The sequence below is a fragment of the Pezoporus flaviventris genome, unplaced genomic scaffold (assembly GCF_033815535.1).
Source record: "Pezoporus flaviventris isolate CSIRO_AGI_PZ_B2104156 unplaced genomic scaffold, CSIRO_AGI_Pfla_v1 ptg000255l, whole genome shotgun sequence".
Classification (NCBI taxonomy): domain Eukaryota; kingdom Metazoa; phylum Chordata; class Aves; order Psittaciformes; family Psittacidae; genus Pezoporus; species Pezoporus flaviventris.
The window spans coordinates 62,610-77,476 of NW_026892802.1; the positions used below are offsets into that span (position 1 = coordinate 62,610).

At 59.1% G+C, this 14,867-nt stretch overlaps 1 protein-coding gene across 4 annotated transcripts in view; it reads left to right on the forward strand.

Annotated features, from left to right (window-relative positions):
• LOC133263190 (26S proteasome non-ATPase regulatory subunit 4) overlaps nucleotides 1–14,106 on the forward strand; it is a 30,343-nt gene extending 16,237 nt beyond the window's left edge. Inside the window, exons 10-23 of one of the 4 annotated variants that reach the window (XM_061442878.1) lie at nucleotides 167–215; nucleotides 606–690; nucleotides 958–1,095; nucleotides 1,711–1,840; nucleotides 4,506–4,516; nucleotides 9,356–9,548; nucleotides 10,021–10,135; nucleotides 10,684–10,770; nucleotides 12,324–12,392; nucleotides 12,567–12,782; nucleotides 12,866–12,974; nucleotides 13,385–13,516; nucleotides 13,743–13,810; nucleotides 13,912–14,106. In XM_061442878.1, coding sequence (XP_061298862.1) covers nucleotides 167–215; nucleotides 606–690; nucleotides 958–1,095; nucleotides 1,711–1,840; nucleotides 4,506–4,516; nucleotides 9,356–9,548; nucleotides 10,021–10,135; nucleotides 10,684–10,770; nucleotides 12,324–12,392; nucleotides 12,567–12,782; nucleotides 12,866–12,974; nucleotides 13,385–13,516; nucleotides 13,743–13,810; nucleotides 13,912–14,079 — 1,570 coding nt within the window. In that variant the 3' untranslated portion in view covers nucleotides 14,080–14,106. Of the gene's footprint in view, nucleotides 1–166; nucleotides 216–605; nucleotides 691–957; nucleotides 1,096–1,710; nucleotides 1,841–2,739; nucleotides 2,821–3,887; nucleotides 3,973–4,434; nucleotides 4,748–8,525; nucleotides 8,588–9,355; nucleotides 9,549–10,020; nucleotides 10,136–10,683; nucleotides 10,771–12,323; nucleotides 12,393–12,566; nucleotides 12,783–12,865; nucleotides 12,975–13,384; nucleotides 13,517–13,742; nucleotides 13,811–13,911 lie in introns of those variants that run through there. The other 3 variants (XM_061442877.1, XM_061442875.1, XM_061442876.1) reach the window with 3 other exon arrangements.
• Nucleotides 14,107–14,867: the final 761 nt, after the last annotated feature.

A 14,867-nucleotide genomic window follows, 5' to 3' on the forward strand; every position in this document is an offset into this window, starting at 1 on the left:
AACCGTGCAGCCAGCCCTGGTATGTGTGGGGGACAATGAAGAGGATCCCAAGCCGAAGCAGTCAGGGTTTGCAGTGTGTTGTGGCCAGGAGCCAGGGTCACTACTGAGCGAGCCCAAAATGACACAGGGAGTGGGGACTTAGTGCAAAAACCCTTTCCTTTGTCAGACTTGTCAAGAAGCTGGAGCACTCCTGGAAGGCCCTCGTGCACGATGGGGTAAGTGGAGCAGCAGCCCTTTGAACTTGCTTAGCAGCCGTGCCAGTGTCTTTAAGCTGTGCCTGCTGCCCTTGCTCCTGAGATGCTGGGTTCCCAAGGGGGGTAGGTGTGTTTGCCCTCTTTCTATGTCAGGGTATGTTCTAGGTACTGGCACAAGTGTTGCTCTTGGTGATGCTGGTCATCTCCATACTCATTAAGGAGTATTAATTGCTTTGGATTCAGTGCCCACTGCTTGTAGCTACTGCGCTTCTCACAGCTGCTAGTGAGAGCGACTGAGGACCCCTGCCTGGTCCCAGTCCAGCCCAGCCCTGTGTGTTCCAAGGCTGACAGCCCGAGGTCTCCTGTTCACCTGGGTCACTCACTAAATCAGGTTCTTTCTTGGACTTCCAGGACACTGTATCCGTGCACAGACCCAGCTTCTATGCCGAGAGGTTCCAACGGTTCATGTGCAACACGGCGTTCAAGAAAATACCCTGTAAGTACCTGGGCACAGCTGAGCTCTTGGCCGTTGCCGTGGTTTCTGGCTTCTGTAGCTTGGGAAGCTTTAGGAATTCTCTCGTGCTGTGTCGCATCTTCCTGCCTCCCGGATTGTTCTTGCCTCAGAGATGTGACCCGACAGGAGCTGTGTCATCCCTCAGCTTGTTCCTTTGGGGCACAGCTCCGGGACCGGGCTCTCGCTGGAAAGTCTCTTCCTCCTTCCTGAAGCTGTCTGAAAAGGGCTCTCTTGGCTTCTGTCTTTCAGTAAAGCCATCCCCCTCTAAGAAGAGCCGGTCCGGCGCAGCCGTCCCGCGGCGGAGCTGCCAAGGGGCAGTGCCTTCCCTGTCACACGTGTCCTGCGAGACGAAAGCGCAAGTGACGACGGAGGCGGATGTGGAGCAAGGTTGGTGCCTGGGTTAAAAACCTGGAGAGCTCTTTCTCCAGCTTGGGTTTGTCTGCTGGAAGCTCTGTGAGACCCCTCCACGTTGGGTTGTGCTCTTGCTGGGCGGGAAGGGGGTGATTATTGTGGGTGCAGGAAACCAAATGGCCTTTGGCAGCCTGACAGCAGAAGAAAGGCCCTGGAGGAGCAGCGAGCCCTGGAAAGGCTCTGCTGCTTCCAGGTGTTCTGTTGCAGCATATAAACCTTACCAGGATGAGACCAGATTGTGGAGGGGGGGAATCGTTAGCTCGTGTGTCCTCATGGAATCTTTCAGCCTTGTCCAAGCATCAGCTTGGCCCTTGCCTCCCGCTGGGAAGGGGGCTGAGGTGCTGTGGCAGTGCTGTGAGCCTCGTCTCTTCCCAACATGGGATTTGTGCCGGGGGAGAAGCAGGGTTAAGCACTTGTGTGGAGGCTTGCACTTGGAACAGAGAACTGCCTGCAGGGCTGGGTCTGCAGTGCCTGGGTGCCTCAGATGTACGGGGTGGGATGCAGCACAGACCCCAACCCTTGGGCAGTGTGGGCGCTCGTGCCATAGGGTCCTGCTTGCGCTGGTGATGGAACAGTCTGTGTTCAACTCAGGTTCCCACCTTGGTCGCCCAGATCTCCTGCCCAGGACCCTGCCAGTGGATGAAGCCAACAGCGATTCCATCGCAACGACCCTGTCCACATCCTCCTTGGGCAGCGGAGGCCTCAACTCGCCCGCAAACAGGTGAGGGCCCATGGCAGGCTGGTGGCTCCTGCAAGGCAGATCCAAGGCATGGGAGGACTTTGTGCTGCTCTGTGGATGTTCCTGGGGTTTGGCATGCTCGCAGAAACACCCGTTGGGGAGCTCTTTGTGTCGTGGGGCAAGTTCAGTGCTGTCGGTTCAAGCACGTGCAAGGGGGAAGCATCGTGTGTCTGTTACAGGTGACGTGATCTTGCATTGCTTGAGCTGTGTGAGGGTCCCGGTGGCTCTTAGTTCCTTGTGTGGTCTGTATTTAACGGCTTTGTTCTGGAGTCGAGGTAATTGTGCTAATTCAAGTGAGTTGGTGGAAGTGTCCCTGCTAAAATGTACGTGAAGAGCGCTGACGTGGTGCTGGGTGATGCTGACGTTGACCTTCCTGCTGCTCTCCGCAGAGGGTTGGGCTTTCCTGCAACTTAGGGTTGGCATGGAGCTCCTACAACCCCTCGGGAAAGGAGGCTGCAGGATGTGTGCAGCGTGGTTCAGTGTTGTCTCGGAAGCTGAAATGCATGGAGAGCCCTGAGGGAGCTGGGGGCTGTTGTTGAGTGGTCGATCTCTTGCTGGAGTGGTAAGGACGAGGAGGAGCTGTGGTCAGAGGATGATCCCTTTCATACAAGTTAACTTCTCTTCCTGGAAGCAATCAGAAAGAGTCTTCCCCAGTGCTGAGCTACTGCCTGCACCGTGGCACAGCTGGAAGTGCCAGCTCTCCCTTGAGCTGCAGGAGAATAAGATGCAGTTGTAATCAAGACCTCTTACTCCCTCTGTAAAACATGGAAACTTCTTGGTAGGGATCCGAAACCAGAGCTGCTCCTTTCCAGTAGGTCAGCATGCCTGAGGTGCTCCTTTGAACTTAACTGCGGGTCTCTCTCCCTTCAATCCCTGCGTAGGTCAGTGGGCGTGCAAGTGCATAAAGCTGACAGCTCAGCAAAGGATTTGACTAGGACAGCTCCTGGCATCTTCCTGTCTAGGTGAGGGGAGGACCCAGACTTTGCCTGCAACCTTCTCCTGTCCAGAGGCTGTCCTCAGTGAGGCTTTACAGCGGGGGTCTGGCCTCGTGCTTGCTGCTGGCCAGTGCTTCCAGAGGCTCTGTGCAGTGGGTGCTGTAACGCAGGGTGTCCCTGTGCCAGGGCTCAGCCCTCCTTAGTGCACCTCTGTGTGGTGAAACCTCTCAGGATGGTGTCCTCCCCACCCTGCCCGGTGCTGAGCCCCCTTCTTGGGCAGAGCACAGCTCCTGGTGGGTGAGATCAAACCCACTGCGCTTTTGTAACCTTGGTTGGTCCCCAAAGCTCTGCCAGCCCCGAGGAGGGGTGAAAGCAGCTTGTGGGTTGTGATTGAGAGCAGCGTGCCTGCCCTGGGATGTCCCAGGTTGGTCCTGGGCTCTTTGCTTTGGCTTTTTTCTCTCTCCAGACTTGGCTGCTCTGGTGGGGTCTTCACCACCCTTACATCTCTGTAGCCCTGTACCAAGGGGAGTGATCTCCCCAGGACCTGCCCTTCTGAGGGTGCACACAGGGGGAAGGCAGGATGGGGCTCGCTCCAGCGCATCAGGTGCTCAGTGCACCCGGGTTGTATGTCCTTTTGTCGGGCTGCAGCTTGAGTTCAGAGCGGAAGAGGTTTGCCAGGGGCACTTTCAAACACAGGTTCCTCTGTCTGGAAAGGCTGAGACTTGCTGAGCTCCGTGCTTTGTCCTTCCTTTGTCCCTGGCCTGTTTTCACCCAGGACCATTCCTGTGTTGATGAGGTGCTCCAAGACTTCTGTCAAGAGGTGCTGGTGCTTTGCTGGACAAAAGGTCCTTGTTCCTAACAGCTGAAGTCATGTCAGGCCTGGCGGGCTGATCTTCTACGTGGTGGTTTGGGTGCCTGCCCTAGCAGGGATCGTGTTGCCTTGTGTTAAACCTGCCTTAAAAGCGCCTTTGTGCTGTGCTGGGACGTCTCCTTGGCTGGGTACAGGCGAGCAGGCCAGGGAACGTGAGCGATGGAGAGCTCACCTTGAACAAGTGCTTTACAGGTCTCTCCCTTCTGTTTCCCCCCCCCACCAGTGGCTCCCCAGGGCCTTCTGTACCCGAGCACTCTGCAGAGCTGAGAGAGCAGCTCGAAGACCTGCAGGAGACTGAGATAAGCTTTGTGAGTACTTCCCCGTTCAGGAGGAAAAGAGCAGCCTGGGAGGTGGAGGGAGAACTGGGGGAGGTTCCGTGGGCCCTGGCTGTGCTGGGAAGATGGGCACAGAGCGGGATGTGCCAGCTGACCAGAGCAGGAGCTCTTCATCCCTCTCTGGATTGTGAACGGTGCTGGGCACAAGTTCGTGTTAACCTGCTGCCCCAAGTGCCTTAGGTAAGCAAGAGGCAAAGCAGAGACACTGCTCTTCCCTGAGGGCTCAAAGTGGGTCTGATGGCACATAAAAGGGGTGAAGCTGCTCACAGACCCTCCTGTTGCAACGTAGGATGGGGGCTGGTTTAAACCTGAGCTCAACATCCCCTTCCCCTCTGCCTCTCCTGGGGTGGAGAAGGTTGAGGGGAAGACGAAGCAGGGGACCTCAGAGGAAGGCTTGAGCCCTCCCTGGCATCTCCCCCTCTTTTCTCTTCACAGTGAAGCAACACGGGATTGCTGCGATGGAAGCAGATGGTTCTGTTCCCTGCGTGGTCCGTGGAGTCTGACAGAGAATTCAGCCCCTGTTGCTGATTTATGTTTCCCTTTTTTATTCCTAAGTAATCTTACGTGGACAGAAACCCAAAGGCTGAAGGTTGGGCCACACTTAGCGGGATAGCATTAACCAAGAACCGAGCCAGCGCAGCTGAGCCTCGGACCCCTGAAGGTCTCCTTAGAGCAGAGCCCAGCGCTGCGTCCCTGCTGTCCTCTTTGCTTGGAGCCTGGGGAGAGCAAGGGCGGCTGCCGGGAGGAGGAGGAGGAGGAGGAGGAAGAGGAGGAACTGCTCGGCGGGGGCTGAAGCTCTGCGGAAGGGACGTGACGTGCAGGAGGCGGCCGCTTCCCATGCGACCCCACAGAGGCACCGAGGACGGGAGACTCTTTGGAGTGCCTGGGGTGGGCAGCGGGCACTGGAGCCTCGTTGGGGCCGTTTGCCCCGGAGCAGCACGGTTTGATTTTGTACTTTAGCCACGTTTTTAATTTCAGTGTTTCTCTGGATTCGGTCCCTGCCCTCCTTCCTGCTCCCGCAGTGTGCTCTTGCTGTTTTTAGTGGGTGTTTTTTTTTACCAAATAGGGGTTTTTGTGGTTTTTTTTTCTCAGTGCTCCAGCAGAAAGCACCTGCTGTGACTGAGGCAGAAAGGGGCAGCAGGCGCTTCACTGCCTATGGACGAGCTCCTCTCTCCCCGCTGCTGCCCCCTCCTGTGCAGCCTTGCAGCGCCGCGTTGCTCAGAGGCCTTTGAATGTACGAAGCTTTTTTGGGGCTCGGGGAGCTTTTGGATTCCTTTGGGCCCTGGGGTTTTTAAACGAGGCCCCTTTGGCCCTTCCCTGCCCGCAGTGGAGCCGCAGCCGAGGGGGAGAGCTCTGCTGAGGGGCACTTTTATAGGGGTATTTCTTAAGCAACCGGACCAAACCCAACGTGCTCCGTTCCGTTCCCTTCCCCTGCCCTCGGCCCCGCGTGTGGATCCCAGCCTGGTTTTTACGGCTCGGCTCCCTTTGGGTACCTTGCCTGTGTTGTAGCTGGGCCGCTCCTGGCAGCTTGGGGCAGAGATTCCCCCTCCGGTGGCACAGCTGCCCCACAAGCGTGGGGCAGTGGGAGTCTTCTTAAGTAAAAGGCTGGAAGAAGGGGGGGGGATTGTTCCGGGATGCCCGGCCCGCAGCGGGCGCAGCCTCCCAGGGATCCCGGAGCGCATGCGGGACTGAGCTTTAGGGTCACAGAGTGCTTTTTGAAGAGGGATGAAGTGACTCTTCCCTGTGTTCCTGATGGCTCAGAATCCTCAGGGACATTAAAGAAGTCATTTCAAGCTTAAGGGGTTTCTCTAGGAACAACCAGCGATGGTTATGGAAACACGGAATGGCCAAAGGGAGGGTTTAGGTGATGGTCCAGAGCCAGGTCTCTTCCCACCTTCCACCGGAGCCTCTCGGCGCGGATGGGCCACAGGCTGGTGGGGTTTTAGGGAAGCGTTTTCATTCTTTGCTCTTTTCCTCGCCTGTCCCTGGGTGTCCGGATGCCCAGCGCTGGCGTTGCCGGTGCCTGCGTGCCCGGAGCCGCGCAGGGTGCTGGGATGCTGAGGACGGGCACCGGCCCTAACCCGGGTCTCAAGGGCTCCTTGAACCTTTCCATGCCAATTGAACGTCGGGACGGGAGCCGGGAGCGGGGGGAAGCTCGGCTCGGGGCTGCCTGGGCTTGGCTCTTCCCTTGGCCCTCGCTGGCAGCTCCGGTGCCCCGTTACAGCCCAGGTAACTGTCTATATTAGACACTTGTTTCTTATCTTCCCCCCTAACCCCTTTCTGTTTGTTTTTAACCAGGCGGGAAGAACCCCAGATCTCAGCTGTTTTTCATGATGGAATATTTATGGAGTTGTATTTAAGTGTTTGTTTTCCTTTCCCTGGGGATAGTTATTCCTATGGGGTGGGGGGGGTGTTTCTGTATTGACCTCTGCTTTGTAATGGGTTTCCAGAGCTGCTTTTTCTTCTTTGTGCGTGTTTCCAAGGGCTGGGGCTTGGGGGTTGTGGCTCTTTAACACCCCCCCCCCCCCCCCGTGCAAGGAGGGGGCTTTGCTTCTCCAGCCCCACCACTGTGGGAGCGGGCAGCAGTGGCCGCTGGAGCCTCTGGATCAGCGCGAGGTGATGGATCAGGGATGGACATGGGGGGATCATGGTCACACATGGGTGGATCATGGTCACACATGGATGGATCATGGTCACACATGGATGGATCATGCATGGATCCTGGTCAGACATAGATGGATCCTGGTCAGACATGGATGGACATGGGGGGATCATGGTCACACATGGATGGATCATGGTCACACATGGATGGATCATGGTCACACATGGATGGACATGGATGGATCATGGTCACACATGGATGGATCATGCATGGATCCTGGTCAGACATGGATGGACATGGGTGGATCATGGTCACACATGGATGGACATGGATGGATCATGGTCACACATAGATGGATCATGCATGGATCCTGGTCAGACATGGATGAACATGGATGGGTATGAATGGATCATGGATGGGTGTGGATAGATCATGGATATGAATGGATCATGGTCAGACATGGATGGACATGGGTGGATCATGGTCACACATGGGTGGATCATGGTCACACATGGATGGATCATGGTCACACATGGATGGACATGGATGGATCATGGTCACACATAGATGGATCATGCATGGATCCTGGTCAGACATGGATGAACATGGATGGGTATGAATGGATCATGGATGGGTGTGGATAGATCATGGATATGAATGGATCATGGTCAGACATGGATGGATCATGGATGGATGTAGATGGATCATGGATGGATGTGGATGGATAATGGTCAGACATGGATGGATATGAATGGATCATGGATGGATGTGGATAGATCATGGATATGGATGGATCATGGATGGATGTGGATGGATCACGGTCACACATGGATGGATCATGGATGGGTCATGGTCACACATGGATGGTTCATGGATGGATGTAGATGGATCATGGTCACTCATGGATGGATGTAGATGGATCATGAATGGATGTGGATGGATCACGGTCACACATGGATGGATGTGGATGGATCATGGATGGATGTAGATGGATCATGGATGGATGTGGATGGATCACGGTCACACATGGATGGATCATGGATGGGTCATGGTCACACATGGATGGTTCATGAATGGATGTGGATGGATCATGGTCACTCATGGATGGATCATGGTCACACATGGATGGATGTGGATGGATCATGGATGGGTGTGGATGGATCATGGTCACACATGGATGGATCATGGTCACACATGGATGGATGTGGATGGATCATGGATGGGTGTGGATGGATCATGGTCACACATGGATGGATGTGGATGGATCATGGATGGGTGTGGATGGATCATGGTCACACATGGATGGATGTAGATGGATCATGGATGGATGTGGATGGATCATGGTCACTCATGGATGGATGTGGATGGATCATGGATGGATGTGGATGGATCATGGTCACTCATGGATGGATGTGGATGGATCATGGATGGATGTGGATGGATCATGGTCACACATGGATGGATGTGGATGGATCATGGTCACACATGGATGGGTGTGGATGGATCATGGTCACACATGGATGGATGTGGATGGATCATGGATGGGTGTGGATGGATCACGGTCACACATGCATGGATCATGGATGGATCACGGTCTTTCACGGCTGGGACCACAGCAGGGCCCGGCCCGGCCGCGGGAGCAGCTCGCTCCGTGCGTGACCGTTGTCCTTTCGGCTCTGTAGCGCTTGTGGCCTCGTCCGACCGCACAATACAAACCCGTGCTGCTGGCCCGCTGCTCCTGCGCCTCTCTGCGGGGACGGGGACGGGGGGGAACGGAACCGAACGGGACCGGGCCTTTCCGGGACTCCACCTCCCAGCATGCCCCTCACCTCCTTCCGCCCCTCACCTCTCAAGACGGGAAGCGGGGATTGGCCAGTAGCGTGGAGCCAACCCACGGGCGCCTTGTTGGCGGCGCTCGGTGCTCGGTGCCCGGTGCCGGTGCGGAGGAGCGGCCGGCAGGATGGTTCTGGAGAGCACCATGGTCTGGTGAGCGCGGCCCCCCCCCCCACCCCAGCACCGGGGCTCCGCCACCGCTCGGACCGAGCCCGAGCCCCCGCGGCCGGCCCGGGGCTCCGGCGCCTTTCCCTGAGTCATCGCGGGCCTGGAGCGGGGAGAAGGGGCAGGGATGGGGGCCCTTGGGGCGGGGGGGTTGGGGTCTGCCGGTGCCTCCTCCCCGTCCGTCCCTGCCCTGCCATGGGGCGGTGGTCACGGAGCGGGGGGAGCCCTTCCCTTGGCGTTAAAGCTCCACGGGAGCCCTTCCCCTGGGCCTGAACCGGGCTCCCAAGCCCTTCTTCAACCTTCCCCAAGGCCCCGTAGGAGGAAGGCTTTGGGGTCTGATGGAGCCGTGGGGAGGGAGCGGGGAGCGGTGTGGGGGGATCGGGGAGCGGTGTGGGGGGAGCGTGGGGCGGTGGCGGTGGGGTTGGCTCGTGGTGCGGCCGCTGCCCCTGGGCGCTGAGGGGCACTGCTGCTCCTCGCTGGGAGGCTGGGGCGGAGGGCGCTGGGAAAGCCGCGTTCCGTCCTGCTGGAGACCCCTTGGCACCGACGGACACGGAGCTTTGCGCTGCCCCGGGGAGGTGCTGGGGCAGCGGGGCTCCGGGGGGGGGGGGTCCTGCCCGCAGGCCCCTCTCCCTTCAGCAAGGAACGGGAGCTTCCAGCTCCCGGCGTTTGCCCTGCGAGGCAGAGCTCTGGGGATGCAGGGGGATCCATCCTGCCCTGGGACACATCCGTCACCACCGGCGTGGGTCCCAAACCCCACCCTCGGGGGCTGCACCTCCACTGAGACCCCCCCCCCCTCTCTCTATTCCAGCGTTGACAACAGCGAGTACATGAGGAACGGGGACTTCCTCCCGACCCGCCTGCAGGCCCAGCAGGACGCTGTCAACATCGTGTGCCACTCGAAGACCCGCAGCAACCCCGAGAACAACGTGGGGCTCATCACGTTAGCCAAGTATGCTCCTTGGGGGGGGGGGGTCCGCGGTGCTCCTGGTGCTGGGGAGCGCACCCATGGGAGGGCTTGGAACACGGGGCAGCAACAGCACAGTCTGAAACCAAACCCGTCCTGGGAGGACTGGGACGAGGAAAGCCGGGTCCTGCCCGGTCTCTTGCTTGTTGGGCTCGCTCCTGCGATGCCAGGGTGGGCTGTGGAGGCTTTTCTCTCTCAGGAGCTCCCTGCCAGACCTGTTCCCTTGTGGCCCTAAGGGTGGTTAAATAAGGGCTGAGCTGCCACTGCAGCTCCCACATGGCCCCAGGAGGGGGATTGCTCCGTTCTCCTGTGGAACTCCAGGGCCTGTGAGCTCCCTCTTAGGCAGAGTCCCTTAAAATGGGCTGGGGCAGGGGCCAGGGTGTGCAGGGAGGGCTCTCCCCCCTGTGGCAAAGAGGTTTCACAAAGAGTGGCTGAAGGAAATGTGTTTGCGCCGCAGTAACTGTGAGGTGCTGACCACGCTCACGCCGGACACGGGACGGATCCTCTCAAAGCTACACACGGTGCAGCCCAAAGGGAAGATCACCTTTTGCACAGGGATCCGAGTGGCTCACGTAAGTGGCTTCCCAGGGGCGAGTCTGCTCCTTCCTCTGTCGTTGCTTTTGCCTCACTGCGTCTCTCACGTTCCCTGTCCGGTGCGTGGCTCAGCGGCAGAAATCTTGTTCTCCCCCTGCTCTGCTGGGCACATCAGTTTGGTTTTGCCTCACTTTCCCTGCCTGCAGATGAAAGCCCCGGGAGGAAACCCAGTCTAAAAGCTCATGAGTTTTATAGCCCGGCCCTGGGTTGCTTTGGAGGAACCCGAAATGCAGCTGAGCTGCAGAGCCCTTCCCACCCCGAGGAGAGCGGCCCGCAGGCCGGGGCCACCTCTTTACCCTGTTTTCTTGCTCTGCCAACAAAGTGCTCCCAGCAGAGCCGTGACTTCCAGAGCAGGGAGGCCCCTGGGCCCTGCTGCTTGATGGCACTTGGGGGCTTGCTGCTGAGAGCTCTCTCCTGGCACTCAGCTGAAGCCTTCGTGCGCCGCGGGAGAAGGATCAGGGTGACAGCTGGTCACCTCTTTGCCTGCAGGTTGCTCCTCAGGTACAATAGAGCTTCTGTCTTGCAGCTGGCTTTGAAGCATCGCCAAGGCAAGAACCACAAGATGCGAATCATTGCCTTTGTGGGGAGCCCTGTGGAAGATAACGAGAAGGATGTGAGTAATGGGTAAAGGAGAGCGGGGTGGGTGGGGGATGCTCTGCACTCCACTTGCAACCACACATTTGCTTGCCCTGTATTGGGGTAAGGCTTTATACCCCAGAGCAGAGCAGCTCTCAGCTGGGAGCAGAGGGAGGGCTGGATCCCTGGGCACAGCCAGGCCTGAGCCAAGGGCAGAGATCCATAGCTCCCAAAGAGAGCTTGCACTGCGACCTGCACCTCCTGCCTTGTGGCTGTCACATAAAGCTCTCCGGGCTTTTTGCCTGGGGAGCTAGGGGAGGAAATCCATGTTCCTGTGCAGAAACGTTGCCCTCAGCCTTGGGAAGATGCTGTTGTGTTGGCATCTGAATTAACTCAGCTGAAGTTAATGCAGATGTTCTGGGTCTCTTGGAGAGAACAGGTCGGTAACAGGAGGAGGTGCTGCCCGTCCCAGGCTCCTGCTGTCCCCATTGATGGGGATAGCTCCTGGCTTGGGCAGGAACAGGTCCCTCTTGCTGCCTCGCAGGGCCTTGGGCACTGTGCCCTTGGAGAGATAAAGTACCTCAAACGCTTTCCTGCTGGGAGGCCTTGAAAGTGGGAAGCTGATTTTGAGCTTTGGGCCTCCAGGACTGAATTCCTTAGGGCTGCTGTCTGGTTTTGATGAGCTCAACGTGCCTGTCCTGGGTTCAGCAGCAGCAGTCATTTGTCTCCTTCTTAGCAGCTGGTGCAGTGCTGTGGTTCTGACTTTCAGCCTGGGAGCAGCGCTGATGACACCGATGGTTTTGGTTGGTCGGAGGGACCATTACTTAGCAACAAGGACTTTGTGAGCCTCCCGCTCTGCCAGGGAGGGGAGGAAGCAGAGGCAGGACACCTGACCCAACCTAACCATACCACAGCACGTCATACCAGTATATAAACAGGGGGCAGTTACCCAGAAGGCCCAGATCACTGCTGGGGTCGGGCTGGGTATCGGTCGGCGGGTGGTGAGCGGTTGTATTCTCTTCCCTTGTTGTTTCCCTTATCGTTATTGTCCCTGGTGGCAGCAGCAGTGGTTTGTGTTAGACCTTAGCTCCTGGGCTGTTCTTATCTCAGCCCATGGCAGGTACAGTCTTTCCATTCTCCTCCCCATCCCTCCGGGAGAGGGTGGAGGAAGGTGGGGAGCGAGCGAGCGGCTGCGTGGCTCTCACTTACTAGCTGGGTTCAAACCACAGCGGCCCGCGCTGGGCTCTGAGGATTTCCTGAGCCTCGGCTGCCAGGATCTCTTTTTCAGTTGGGGTACAGCCGGCCTCGGGTCCTCTGTATCCCCGACTCCAAAAGCCGAGGGGTTGACCTCGAGTCAGGTGTCCTGGCTCTGCTTCCTCCTGGCTTCCCCTGCTCCCTGGCAGAGCGTGAGACTCACAAAGTCCTTGGTCAGAGTCAACATTACTGAGCAGCAAGTAAAACCCTCAGTGTTATCAGTGCTGCTCCCAGGCTGAAAGTCAAACCCACAGTGCTGCACCAGCTACTGCTGAGCCCAGGGCAGTGCCTAAGAGCCAAAATCCAAGCTAATGCCATGGTGTCTTCTCGCTGCAGCTGGTGAAACTGGCGAAGCGTCTGAAGAAAGAGAAGGTCAACGTGGACATCATCAATTTTGGAGAAGAGGTGAGCCTTGTGCCAGATCAAGGCGGGATTTGAATCCCTCCTGCCCCAGAGCCCTTATTCAGGCACCGGAGGATATGAAGAGCTCTCTGAGCCTCGATCTCCTCAGCAGTTGCCCCAGTGGAGAGTCCCATGTCCAGGCAAAGCTCTAACCCCAGCCTTCCTCTTCGCCCCTAGGAAGCCAACACAGACAAGCTGACTGCCTTCATCAACACCTTGAACGGCAAGGATGGCACCGGCTCCCACCTGGTGACGGTGCCACCGGGGCCCAGCCTGGCTGATGCCCTCATCAGCTCCCCCATCCTGGCCGGGGAAGGCGGTGCCATGCTGGGCCTGGGCGCCAGCGATTTCGAGTTTGGAGTGGATCCCAGTGCAGACCCGGAGCTGGCGCTGGTGAGCGATGGGGACGTGGAGGGCGGCTGTGGGCTGAGCCTGCCCTGCCTGCCTCAGCTCATTGCCTGGCCCCGTCTCTGCAGGCTCTGCGTGTCTCCATGGAGGAGCAGAGGCAGCGGCAAGAGGAGGAGGCCAGGAGGGCTGCAGCTGCCTCTGCAGCTGAGGCTGGGATAGCGGCCACTGCTGGGGATGGTAAGGAGCTGGGCCGGGAATACCCCAGCAGGGTGTTCCCTGGGGATGGCTCCCGTGGCAGTAAGGCTGCCTGAGTGGGGGATGCAGCTCTGCTCCTGGCAGGGCCCTTCTGTGCGGTGTGGCAGCACCCAGAGCCGCTGGGGTGCGAGGCAGGAGCTGGGTTATGCCCCTGGCACCTCGGAGGGAGGCAGTTTACCTGCAGCGAGCTGAGGAACCACCTCTGCCTCTGCTGGAACTCCCAACTGCCCCATTCCTGTCCTGGGTATCCTGGGTAGTGTGTTCAGCGGCTCTGCTCCCGTCCCCTTCCCCAGTGATGCCACGTGTGTGGGTGGGAACAGGGGTTGTGTGGGGCGCTGGACCCAGGGGGGCAGCCCCATTGCTGCTTCCTGAGCAGGGCTTTGGCTGTGCAGATTCGGACGATGCTTTGCTGAAGATGACGATAACTCAGCAGGAGTTTGGCCGGGCCGGGCTGCCCGACCTCAGCAGCATGACGGAGGAGGAGCAGATTGCTTACGCCATGCAGATGTCCCTGCAGGGAGCAGGTGAGTGCCTGGAGCCCATTCCCAAAGGAAGAGTCCTGTGCCTTCAGGAACGGAGCCACCGGCCCCTATGCCCAACCTGCCCCCAAGTGATGCTGGGACCCCAAACCTGGGCAGGGTCCAGCCCTCCCTGAACACTGGGGGCCGGGTGCCAGGCTCGCTCCCCTGCGCCGTGGGCAGGCTGTGGGTGAGTGAATCCTCTGCCCCCACTGTCCCTCTCCTCCGACAGAGTTTGCCCAGGCGGAGGCAGCGGAAGTGGACAGCAGCACAGCCATGGACACCTCCGAACCCGCTAAGGTGCGCTTCCCATCCTATCCCTGTCCCCCTCCCTCCGCGAGGAGAGGAAGAGGAGGAGGTGACCCCGGCCTGTGCCCATCCCCTCCTCGCTGTCCCCGCAGGAGGAGGACGACTACGACGTGATGCAGGACCCCGAGTTCCTGCAGAGCGTGCTGGAGAACCTGCCGGGCGTGGACCCCAACAACGAGGCCATCCGCAACGCCATGGGCTCGCTGGCCTCGCAGGCCTCCAAGGAAAGCAAGGACAAGAAGGAGGAGGAGAAGAAGTGAGGGGCCGGGGGGGGGTTCTGCTCTCGGGGGGGCAATAAAGGCTTCCATGGGCGGCGCTGTCCCGGCCTCGGTGGGGAGGGCGCGCCCCGAACACGTGCGCGGGGAAGCCCCGCCCCCTGCGCGCCCTCCCGCGGGATGTTTACCATGACGCCATGGGGCGGGGCTTGGCGGTTGATGGGCAGCAGCGGCAGCCAATCGGTGAGGGTGTGCGGGGCTTGGGGGGGGGCAATAAGGTTGGGGGCGTGGCTCTGTGGGGTCGGCCAATGGGGAGGCGAGCAGGTGCGTGAGTGGCGGGGACGTCATCAAAGGGGCTGAGCAGCAAATGGGAGGAGGTGGTTGAGGTCTTCGTACCAATGGGGATGGCGGGGGGGCGGGCCCTGCGCTTGAGCGGCAGCTCTCTGGCCCAATAGGAAAGCAACATGTGGGACACGCCCTGGCGGCCGTTCCTTGTGGCCAATAGCTGCTTGGAGCGCAGCCGCAGCTGGCCAATGAGAAGCGGGAGGGGGCGTGTTGTGTTGATGAACAAATCCTCCAGCCAATGAGCGGCGAGGACGTCACTTGGGCCAGCCACCAATAGGAAGCGGCATGGGCGGGGGCCGCGCTTTGAATGGCAGCCGCGCTGTCCAATGAGCGCTGCCGGCGGGGAGGGGGCGGGCTCCATCCGCGGAGTTACCTCCGCTCCGCCAACGGCGAGTGCGAGCAGCCGTGACCCCGCCCCCCCTCCCTTCCCGGGAGAGCGACAACTGCGGCAGCCAATCGGGATGCGCTCCACGGCGAGCGGCGGGCGG